This window comes from Calidris pugnax, unplaced genomic scaffold (assembly GCF_001431845.1).
Source record: "Calidris pugnax isolate Ruff unplaced genomic scaffold, ASM143184v1 scaffold133, whole genome shotgun sequence".
Classification (NCBI taxonomy): Eukaryota; Metazoa; Chordata; class Aves; order Charadriiformes; family Scolopacidae; genus Calidris; species Calidris pugnax.
Window position 1 is genome coordinate 3,618,300 of NW_015090977.1, and position 11,859 is coordinate 3,630,158.

The 11,859-nt window shown below is 41.6% G+C and overlaps 1 protein-coding gene across 1 annotated transcript; it reads left to right on the plus strand.

Moving 5' to 3' along the window:
- The first annotated feature begins 3,878 nt into the window (after positions 1-3,878).
- PSPH (phosphoserine phosphatase) lies at positions 3,879-9,094 on the plus strand. The gene is made up of 5 exons (XM_014953123.1): positions 3,879-4,199; positions 4,875-5,009; positions 6,589-6,734; positions 7,518-7,666; positions 8,908-9,094. Exons 1-5 carry the CDS (start codon positions 3,979-3,981, stop codon positions 9,016-9,018), a joined length of 762 nt encoding a protein of 253 aa, XP_014808609.1. The 5' UTR covers positions 3,879-3,978; the 3' UTR covers positions 9,019-9,094.
- Positions 9,095-11,859: the final 2,765 nt, after the last annotated feature.

An 11,859-nucleotide genomic window follows, 5' to 3' on the forward strand; every position in this document is an offset into this window, starting at 1 on the left:
ATCAGATGCCCTGAATTTCAGAGTAATTAATCTCTGCCAACTGTAGAGGCCTGTACCACTCTGGAATAAAAAATTGCTGTTCTGTTACTACAGCTGTTAGAGATTTGTCCATAGAAAGCTTTTACACAGCTTCAGTTCCTTTTTGGTGATGTTTCCAAGTGACAGCTACCTGTGAACAAGCTACTGTGTCTGTCCTTATTTCCTGTGGTCACTTACCTGGAGGTGAGTTCTAGGCAGCTTCTGGTGGAAGACATGCCAGGGTGGCCCACTGAAAATTTTAAAAACAAAGGAAGGAGCAGAACCTCTCCTGCTTCTATTCCTCCCTCCATCCCCTCCCCTCCTTTTGCCCATTACTCACTCACTAAAAGCCTTGCCTCATGCTCTCATCTACCCTTAGAACTAGGAAAGAAATGTCACAAGTTACTGAAAGTGGCATGTTACCATTTGGAATGGCACTTGACAGCCTCTGGAGCTGATGGTGACCCTTCAAGCTCTGCCAAGAAGGGCAGAAGAACCTTATTTCACTCCAAATGAACCACCTTTAACTCCTAAAATTTACTTTTCTCACCAGCAAGATTCCCTGCAACGGCTGAAGTTTCCTTCATAGATTCTCCTCTGTTTGAGCTTCCCTACTTTACAGTTCATCACAAGTTCTCCAACGTGTGTGATGATACATCAGCCAAAACCAGGGCTGTGTTTTCCAGGACTCAGTGCCCAGCTATAGCAGAAAATGGAAAGATTTTAGCAGGTCACAGGCTGAGGGAGATCAGGAACTACTGATGGTTTCTGCATTTCAAAACACAATTCTTCTCTTCCAATTTGTCATTTTTAGGCACTATTAATCACAGCTTGAAACTCTTTTGAAAGAGTTTTGGAAGGAACAAAGAGAGGACAGAGTTAATTCCAACCATGGCTCTACACTGGTAATTCTTCTTCTAACTTGTCTATTTGTCCACCAAAGTGCAAAGTCCACCAGAGCAGCTCCTGATTGTAAGGAGCATCCAGAAGGGAAAGGAGTATGGGAAGTGTGGATACCAGAGAGAAGAAAAAGTCTTTTCCTTCCTTCTCCCAATGTGTGTTTCTAGCGATACCATTTTTTTTCAGAGAGATTAAAATTTTGAGGACGCTTATCCAGAAAGCTATTTCAGGTTCTTGCCAAGAAATCACATCACAGTGTGGGGTGCCCACACAGTGACATTGCATCATCATGTGACACTGTTGCAGTGCAGCCTCGGGTGAGCATGAGGCAATGGGATGGCTTTGCATAATAAGGAATCAGTGTTGGAACACCGTGACGCAAATATCATGCCACAGTGATGCAACAAGTTTGTCCAGTAGAGCAAATCTTTAAAATTGGCACCAAACCCATGGCTGAATTTTTGGTGGACGTTATAATTTCCAGTAGGCTGGAAAAAATTAACTCCCTGCCATTAAAAAAATGACAGTGGATTTTATTTTTTTTTAATTCCACTGCACAAATACATCTAGCAAATGGCAAATGGCTGTCAAGGACTGCCCTGAAGTCAAAGCCCTCCTGGCTCAAAGAAAATCAAAATCTTCCCCTGAAAATACAAACACAGTGCTGTAGAGCCAATGTCAAGTCAAGGCTAACACAAAGTAAACTTGGAATTCACGTGTCACCTGTCTGCCCACAGCCAAGTGACAGTGGGTGACACCCACAGCACAGCCCAGAAGCAGCCTCTGTCAGAGGGAAGGTTTTATGTCCATGGCCATTTAGAGAGAGAGGCTTCTCTTACGTACCGTGCTGATGGCATATAACTATTTCTTATATGCACAGGACAGTCTTTATAGAAAAATATAAACATATGCTGTCTGCAACAAATAATTCTTTAGTGATGCTTCTAAAGCTAGACCAGAGTTTTCCAGCACGGGCACGGAACAGCTGTGATGCATCAAGAGCAGAGACCTCTCAAATTATGGTTCAGTCCTTGTTTTTGCCTTTCCCAGAGATGGAGTTTGCAAAAGCCCTTTCCTGAAATGTGTCCTCTTTGCTGTGTCCCCACTCACCTTTGCTTTCTGGCACAGTGGGGAGGCTGAGCCCAGGCTCTGTCCTACCTTCCCACACCTAAACCAGATGCACAGTAGGGAATATGTGCTGGGTGATACCTGCTCTCCCACTCTCACCCCTGTGATGCAGATGAGCGCTAAGGAACCTTCTGTGTCACCTTCTCAGCCTTGTGCCAAAGCCACAAACCCACTCTGCTCACTATAGCAGTGTTTTCACACCAAAAAACTCCAGAATAGCTAGAACGACCCTCAAACAGTACTGTTTTGTGGCTGCCTTTGGATAGCTTTGCCTTTAATGTGACTCGCTCTGTCTGTTTCTTGCTATTTCATATCCACCTGTTTGTTAAACAGAGATTATCTCTTACAAGTATGTTTCTTAGCTGTTCACAACAGGTTTCACCGCCTGGGTTTGATGGCTTCATTCATACAGACTTTTCAATGAAGGACTGGAGTATTCCCTTTTATTCTATACACATGAGCAGATAGAAGATGAGTGTGCGTTCTAAACGTTTTTTTCAGTGATTATGGTATTTTTTCATAAAGTCTTTTGTCTCTCAGTATTAGTTACTAGTCGTGGGAATGAACCCAAAGGTTCCTGTTCCTGCTTTGACCATTCCCCACTGAGCTGTGATCTCTCAGTGAACACACAGAAGTCACCTCAGGAAACGGCACCGGTGTTTACTGTGTGCAATCCCTGGATGACTCCTGGCTGGCAGGGAGCTACAGCAGTACCCATCAGCTCCTGTACTTTTCCACAGCAAGGTACACCGTGATCATCTCCATCTTCACTGGATGCCTTTTCTATCTGGGGGTGCCAAATTAGTCCAAAAAGGGTAAAAAATGAAATTATTTTTAGGAGCTTGTGTAAGACCTTTCACCAGTAAAATTCACATGATGTATAGGAGAAAAATTAATTAGCTTAGTGAGAGGAAAAAAAAACTATGAAGGTACATAACATGCTGTTTGATGGTATTTTTTCCCCTATACCAGAAAAAGAGAGAACCTGCTACTCAGATCTATTACACAAGATGTGTCCTGAGAGACGTCTAACTAGAAGAGAATATAACCCAAAAACTTTTACAAAAATCTGGGAAGTCAGGTAGATAGAATGCTGTTATTTCTGTCTAAATGTACAGATTGGTAAATAGTAAAATCCAAACTGAATTCCCTTATGAAAGGGTGAAGCACAAGATGAGTAGAGTAAGAAAACACTTAATACCTCATGCTTCTGATCTGCAGAAGTGCTCAACATAAATTTAAGTGGACAGATATAAAAGGGAAGAAAGCAAACTTTTGTCAGGCATTGCTATGGAAGAAGTTGTGTCATGATGGGATATCTTAATGGGTTGAGTGAAGTTCTCAAAGCTCAAGACTTTAATGGATTTTATAAAAGACTAATTTCCCAATGCTAATGGCCAAATCTTCTATGCATTCATGGATGGTGAGAAAATTTAGTTTGTATTAGTCAGGATATTGAAGAGAATCTAAACCTGCACGATTTAGGGACAACCACTCACTAATAGGTTTACGATAGTTAAGTCTACTGTGATCAAGCAAATCCTGGGTGTCTTTTACTATCCCCTGGAGCAACTAATTTGACACACTAGACTAGGTCTGATGAGAAAAGATCCACTTGAGCGGTGAGGGCGAGATGAGGCAGAGAACTGCAAGTCCCACCCAGCAGTTGGCAGTCTGATGGTTCAGCAAATGCCAAGTATCACAACCTTGAACCCCATGTGAACATCAATGGGCCGAGCCTGCAGGGAGCAAATCAGCAACTGACCAAAGCTCCACGGCCCACCTGGAACGTAAATTGAACATCATAGGCAGCACCAGCAGAGAGCAAATCAGCAGCCGAGCCAGACCTCCACCGCCGCTCGCGCTCTTTGATAAAAGCTGGCTACCAGGCTCTGCTCGTCCCTTCTCGCAAGAACCAGATCAGTTGCTCAAATGGCTCAAGACGGAGTGCAGTGCTGTCACTCAGAGAAAGACTTTATCTTGTCCCCTTACAGTAAGAAGGTTCCTAAAAGGATGGCGTCCCTCTTGGAGATGAAAGAAATCTTCCGCAACGCTGACGCGGTGTGCTTTGACGTGGACAGTACGGTCATCAGGGAAGAAGGCATCGATGAGCTCGCGAAGTTCTGTGGAGTCGGAGACGCCGTGGCAGAGATGTATGTATATCTGCTCTTACTTCATAGGAATAGTAGTAAAAAATAAGCATGGATAAGGTTGGTCTGTGACAATGAATTTACAATAGGGATTAATTCACCCCTGTCATAGGGGATTATTACAGTTTAAAAGGGATATAGGGAATAATAAGTGGAATTAATGCATAATAAAGTTAACTTCTTTTGGAATTTGTGAACGCGCTTAACAATACTATACCAACATAAATTCTCTAATGTACATTTTTTTATGGACTATGATCAGCCCTCATCATTAAACTTGGCTAGGCATTAGCAAACCTTATTATGAGATGGAGGAGAGGGGACAACTCTCTTAACACTTCTCTCAGGCTGATGGTGTTTCCATCGAAGCTTGTAGCAAAAGATGTGTTACTGTCAGAGAACAGCACCTGGGCTGTAGTTCAGGAATACTGGTCCCAGTGGCTCAGATGCACTCACAGGGAATGAAAGTTTTCCTTTGTCTCACTGGTTGTCACAAGAGCTCTGACCTGTGGAGATCTTCTACCAGTGGTTGCTACCAATCTTCTCAGTGCACCAATCTTCTCCATAGATATGGTATAACCTAGAAACTATGGCCTCTTACCTTGTTCCTTGTTATTCTTCTGAGAAGTGTCAACTTGTTAAGTGTCACTGATTTCCTTTCTTTGGATCACAATTTAGGACCCGCAGAGCGATGGGTGGCACCGTGACATTCAAAGCAGCTTTAACAGCACGACTAGGTCTCATACGTCCCTCCTATGAGCAAGTGCAGAAATTAATATCTGACAACCCACCTCAGCTAACACCAGGAATAAGGTAAGAAGAATTTCAAATGATCTGATGAAAGCGTCTTCCAAAAGCAGGTGGCATAAATCAACAAAATTCTGTGACACTGGTGAGGCTGTAAGACCATAGAGCTGGTTTAGATTGCCTTCCTACTCCATTTCCATGTTGTTTGTGTACAAAGCTTTTATCAGGAGCTTACAATGGCCTGACTCCACGTCAAGTGGCTAGACATCCATGTAAAAAGAAAACAGTCTTAGGTATTAATTGCCATTTTGGTTGGTAAACTCAAATTCTGGCTCGAGGATTAAATGGGCAAGGAAAATAATCTGTTCAATCACAGCTGTGTTTTCATGGGTGATGGAACTGGGAGGAGATTTAACGCCCAGTATGAACAACTGGCTTAGTTTATTCTGCAATTATATTACTTCTCTCTTAGAATTCTGTGTGCAGTCACACCCCTGAACTCAGCTTCAGAGCTATCCATTTTGTACTGAAAATCCTTCAAAAAGTATTAAAAAATCATTAAGGGGAAAGACATATTTATGTTTGTATTCATTTGGTTTTGGGTTTGGAATTAACATTGACTACTTAAACTGAGAAGTGTTTTTTTTCCTATTCAAATTGTTTCAAAGAATTGAAATAAATTCTTTTACTACAAAATCTGACCATAGCTCCAGGTCTAAAATATTTTTAGCGCATACAGTAGTTTTAGATTATATTGCACTTGTATTTTCTCCTTGAAATGAAGCACATGCTCAGCTTCTTCTGTAAAAGGCATAGCTTGATCCAACTACAAAGAGAACATTGTTTCCTTACTTAGAATCACATGATTTTCCTTTTCATTCCTTCCCTTTCTTCCTCCTTTTCTGTGTAGCCTGCTTTAAGCCTCCACTTTGCTTTTTAGTATTTAGCATTTCTGCTGTTACTGCTACCACTTCTTACGCTCAGCATTGCTGCACACTGACCTTCCTGCTTCTAGAGCCAAATCCCGTAAAACTTTTAACTGCCCTCAAGCCCCACTGACATTAACTGCCTCTGAAAAGTTCTACTTTTTCCAATTCCTTTTCTGTTGCTGGTGCCCTCTTCTAAAGATGGCATCGATGGCCCAGCGTCTGGGGAACCAACTCTGAGTTAGAAAATGTGCTTTGCACACTTTTCAGCCCACTTTTGCATTCTGTTGCAGTGACTTTATCCCCCCCTCCCCATTCCCTACTTTTTTCTGCATTACAGATTCATTTTCTTGCTATTGTTTTACTTCAGAAAAAAATCTGATCTGCATCTTCTCTCATTTTTTCAAGGGAACTAATGTGAACAGTAGGAAAGTGTAAAGAAAACTTAAGAGTGCTTGTTTCTGAACAACTAAGTACCTGTTTGTCTCTAGATGTGATGGTTTTGTTCAGCTTTTTTCAAGCAAAGTGTATGCACAAACTCACAAGGGAAAGAAGGAAGAGCTTTGGGAAGCAGAGCTGGATGGAGCTGGAAAGCAGCACACATCCTAACTGAACTGGAATAACACTAAAAATGGGCAGGCTTGTCTAGGAAACATGTATTTTAACTTTCTTGTTACCCCTGGATGCTGCCACACTTGGTGACTGCTCTTTCTTCTCAGGGAGTTGGTGAACAGGCTTCATCAACGGGGGGTCCAGGTCTTCTTGGTCTCTGGGGGCTTTCAGAGCATCGTGGAGCACGTGGCCTTGCAGCTGAACATTCCAACAGCAAACGTCTTTGCCAACAGGCTGAAATTTTACTTTAATGGTGAGATTCCCTTCAGATTCCCTTCAAGTCTCTTTTCTCTGGTAATTAATGGCACTTTTTGGGTCTAAACTGCCAACTAAATGGGCCACAGATACTGTCCAGCCTACATGACCTTGTTACCGATGCAGCTGCCTCCAAGTAGGAAAATTGCAAGAGCTTACCAAAACCATGAGTTCGGGTAATTTTCCAGATATATGAAAGTTACTGTAGTTACTTTTTAATTGCAAGCTGTGCCAAAGGTAAAACATGTTACAGTTGCTGACAGCAGAATTTAATTTTCTCTTGCTCCTTCAAGTTAAAAGAGTTTAACCCACTTACCTGCTTTCAGAGGCAAACTTCACTCTTAGGGACTTTGAGGTATGCACGGAGAGGGATGTACTTTAGCAGAGCTGCTCTGGACTTTAAGCTAGTGTAACCAAGCAGAACTGGAGTTAGTGAGGTTGTTTCTTATTCTCTGTTTCACACACTGGCTTTGCATCATACTTTTGAAATGTTTACCCCAGTATCACCAGACCAGAGTGACTGGGAATGGATTTGTAACACTGCCCATACTGGGGTCTGTCTTAGCATTCCAGCTCTTTGAAAATACCCCCACTGAAACTTGGGTAAAATCCTAATTTTTACACTTACCTTTGAATCACTTTCTTGGGATGCTGATATTATGAGGCTTACAGGACTGCATGTAATTAGCTGTTTTCTGCAGTAAAGACCACAGGCATGTATCTTTCTTCATTTACAAGAAAATACGCTACGTGTCTAACTTGTCCTTCCACTGTGTTCTAGGCGAATATGCAGGATTTGATGAAACACAACCAACAGCTGAATCAGGGGGGAAAGGAAAGGTTATTACTCATCTGAAGGAACAGTTCCACTTCAAGAAAGTAGTAATGATTGGTGACGGAGCTACAGACATGGAAGCCTGTCCTCCTGGTGTAAGTATTAAAGAACTGGAATTCTAAATTCCTTTTGAGCAAAGCCTTTGGGGTGAAAAAAATGGGGTTTGAATTCTTTATAGGACTTCAGGGGAAGATCTTTGTCGCTTCCCACAGCCTCAAAGATCTGTGAGAGGTAGCTTTTCTCTAGAAAGGCTGCATCAGGGTCCAGCAGGACTGTGTACCAGTCTAGTGACCTGTCTCAAATCAAGCTGGTGTTATCTTGTCTGCCTTTCCCTTCTGTGTCCCCACACTAAGTGCTTGCTTCTGTGCAGGACCAAGATCCTGGTCCTGAACGCTGATGAATGGTGCTTACCATGAAGGTCTGGCACAGATCTGGTGCACTTTTACCGGATACTGGCCTACCAAGAGGGTTCATCTCACTGCACAGTGATGATACGTTTGAAGACAGCAGCCCTGAGAGGGTGATATAGTAAAAAAAAAAAAAGGAATATAAAGACAGCTTTTATAAACAGCCATTTTACAGAGGAGATATCTTAATTCCATTTCCCCTTTAGTGCCTTTCCCTACATAAAAGTACCCCAGTACCTGTTCTTCACCAGTGCTGAGGGACAGATGTCCCAGCACATGGAAATGCACAGGAACAGCCTCTGCTGGTGTGAGGACAGTTGGTCCCTCACTGCTAAATACGGGCATGACCAAAGCAGCTTCGTATTTGCTTAATGCTTCCTACCTAAACACAAAAAAAAAAAAGCAGCAGTGGAAATTTTAAACACTGCACTTTCACTGCAGATGGTTTTCTGAGATGTAGAAACGATGATTGCTCCTGGTTAATGATTGAAGACGTGGTTAATGTTTCCTTTTGGTATCTATCAAATGAGGTAAACAGAGCTAAGATAAACAGTATAGGACTAACTGTGAGATGCTGCACGCGTGTTCGAATGTTAACTCATTCCTGCGTATGAAGGCTTTTTGTTGCATCACATTTACATGAGATTTTCAGCAAAATCTCAGATCTGAACAATCTTGAGGTCACAAGGCACCGAGACACAACTTTCCTCTTGGAAAAAAACTCTAATGAAGTGGTGTAAAATTAAATGTTAATAAAGATCTTGTTAATAAATTTGAAAAATGAACATGCAAAATGAAACAGGGGAAGAGGCAGGGAAGAATACCATAATTTTAAAATCCTGTCTTAAAAACAAGCTAAATTGCTGAGAAGCTCCGTTCCTTGCATGGGACTGCAATAATCTATGTACCTGTTCTTTCCCTTTTGCCAGGACTGCTTCATTGGATTTGGAGGAAATGTAATCAGAAAGCAAGTAAAGGAGAAAGCTAAATGGTACATTACTCACTTTGATGAACTGCTAAAGGAACTGGAAGAACGATAAATTGTACAGTAAAATAATATATTTAACAACTATAAATCCATTATACAATGCCATTAAACATATATTTGTTTGCAAAGTTGTGTTCTGGATTTTTTAAACGATTCTGGGTGTTGGGTACCTTTATCTCTGGCCTGAAACTTGTGTTGCAAGTTTCAACTTGTGTTGCATTCTACTCAAATATTTTATAATGAAAATGGTAAGATTTTTTAAACATATTTTCCAAGGTGGAAGAAGTCAGTTGATTATTCACTCATGAGTGAAGACCAAAGGTAGAAAATTATCAGTAAGTTAAAAATACCTTAATGGATTTGCCCTGATCAGTATTGCATATCTGTTGTTTCAGAATTATTGAGGCCAATGCCTCTGCTTATGTTGTGTGGCAAAAGAAGGGGGCCACAAACAAGAAGTTTGTCTAATCAATGATAATAATAATAAAAAATAATGTAACCTAAAAGGTAAACAGTATGGTAAGTACTTTCCATTCCAAAGAATCCCAGAACTAGGCTAAAAAGTGAACAGATAGGTAGGAAACATTACTAAGTATCTCTGATTTCATTAAAATATGGCCAGAGAAGAACCTGAGATGTCACCTGTTACTCAACATCACTGTTACCCAACCTGTGTCTGAAAGACACGAGATACAAATCTGAGATATGTGCATATTCATTAGTGTCCAAGAAGCATATTTTAAGGCGAGTGACATTGTGGTTCCCAAACTTCATTAAAATACTTTTAAACTAAACTCCAAACTGGCGATTTTGTGAAATGGTCAGACTGTTTACTTACCTGTTCTATTTATTTAACAATCCACCCCCATCAACATATAACTGGATGGAAGGGAATTCACCAACCTTTTTTTTTAAAAAAAAAGGGTCTAGTGATTAAGGAAATACTGTGAAACTTCTCTAGTCTTTGCCTCAAGTGTGGACCAACCACCCTTAAGCTGTTCATGCTGGAAATAAGTCTAACCTCTTCTAAGTAAGTACTTCTCTGAGTCAGTCACTCAACAAATCCTACTTTCTGAAAGATTTGTCTTTTGTGGCCGCAGTGGCTGATCCAGGAGGGTTCTTACACAGAACACACTTGGTAAATGCTGCCTTTTTGTCAGCAAATTCCTGACGACGCTGCTGGGTACATCTTTTTAACCAGCTCAGCTGACACACCATGGTACTTTTATTTCCCACACGCACAAGAATCTCATCTCTGATAATGTGAAAAACTTTACTAATATCAAATTATGTGTCACATCTTCTGCTTTCTCCTGTCCACGTAATACTGTCACAGGAGAAAGATGGGTTGAAAAAGTCTATGCAGGCTCTTATCTCCTGACAAATAGAGCCAGCATTTTTCTGTAAGCTGAAGATTAGACTTAATGTGCCAATTCTCTTCTATTCCACTGCGTATTTCATAGATAGGAAGGGAAACAAGTGATGCACTCACCTTCCAAAACCTTAGGCTCTCTCCACGAGATAATCACAGGTTTTCACAACTTGCACTAGATTTCCTTAATTTAATAAGATTCTCAGATGCCATACGAGGGCTCCAGTCTGACTGTTTAAGCATCACCAACAATTAAAACAAATACTGATTCTGTCCATTTTGCATCATCATCAGAAAGGATGTAGGGAAAAGTCACTAACAAATCCCCAGAGTGATGACTGGCAGCTCTCGGTGATGCCATCTAATGTTTTTGGCAAAAACCTGAGGCAATAATTGCTTGAAGTTACAACAGCCTTTAAATACTAGCGAAGTAGAATGGTTAAAACAAACCCAGAAACAAACCTCTGATGGCTTTTTAGAGAAAGGCAGACATATAAACAGCTATGCTGAATATCCCTATACAGAGTTTTAGAAACCTTCACAAAAGCCCAGCCAGATAATAGCTGGCAGGCTGCTCACCAGAACCCTTCTGGGAGCATTAAACATGATCTCTTTTAAATTCTTCCTGAGAAAAAGCCCAGCCAGCTCCAAGGGCAGCTCATGTACAATCATGCTTTTGTTTAGGCAAGACTGCATGAGTAGAACAAGTATAAACTCTTTCTGCTCTCATTCAGTGTGTTCCCCTGCGATTCTACAGTCATGAAGCAGAAGAGAAGTGTTTCTCTTTGCTGCGGTTTCCTTTTGAATTAAAAGGCCACTAAAAAAAATCCAACATCCAGCTAAACCAGCTACAGCTCCAGGCCCTGGCCCTGCAAACACCGCGACACGCTTCGCTTCAAATCTATGTAATTTCAGTAACGCTACAGTCAGAGGACGGCGCAGGAGGCTCCGTGCCACAGAGATGTTAACATTCACAGCAGGATCTTCTGCCAGTCTGAGCCCCATGGAAACGTGGCCTCGTGCCAACCATTTCACAAGAGCCCTTTAGGTCTGACTGGTTTGAAAAAAAAATATAATAAAATACCACCCCCCCACCCCCTTCCACTGGGCAAATATCAAGCCTGACCTCTGGTCCAGGAGGTACCAAAAGGATTACTTAGTGTTGTGAGGGGCTAAGCTCTTTTGCCTGTAAAATACTGGGAAAAAAATAGGAGAAAATGAAGCAAAGTGAGGGAAGTTTCCATGTTACAACCAAGCTACCGATTTACCTGAACATACCCCAGCACAGCACAGCCTGGGGAGCAGCACACGTCAGCAGTAGCTGGTCTTCAGGTGGGTCTCCTGATGAGAGCACGGGGAGGCACCGCTTCATACAGAGCCTTTTATTTTAATGTGCTCATTCAGCGAGGTGGAATTGCTTTAAGTTATATATTCAATTTACATGAGGGATCTTCTTAGAAGAACAGTTTGCAGCCTCTTCTAGGAAGACTACAGGACAGCTAAACTTCACTGTGTCTTCAT

Coding starts and splice junctions, on each gene's coding strand:
- PSPH (XM_014953123.1), top strand. CDS start 3,979: ATGGCTCAAGACGGAGTGCAGTGCTGTCACTCAGAGAAAGACTTTATC. Junction 5,010..6,588: donor CAGCTAACACCAGGAATAAG/GTAAGAAGAATT, acceptor CTTTCTTCTCAG/GGAGTTGGTGAACAGGCTTC. Junction 7,667..8,907: donor TGGAAGCCTGTCCTCCTGGT/GTAAGTATTAAA, acceptor CCCTTTTGCCAG/GACTGCTTCATTGGATTTGG.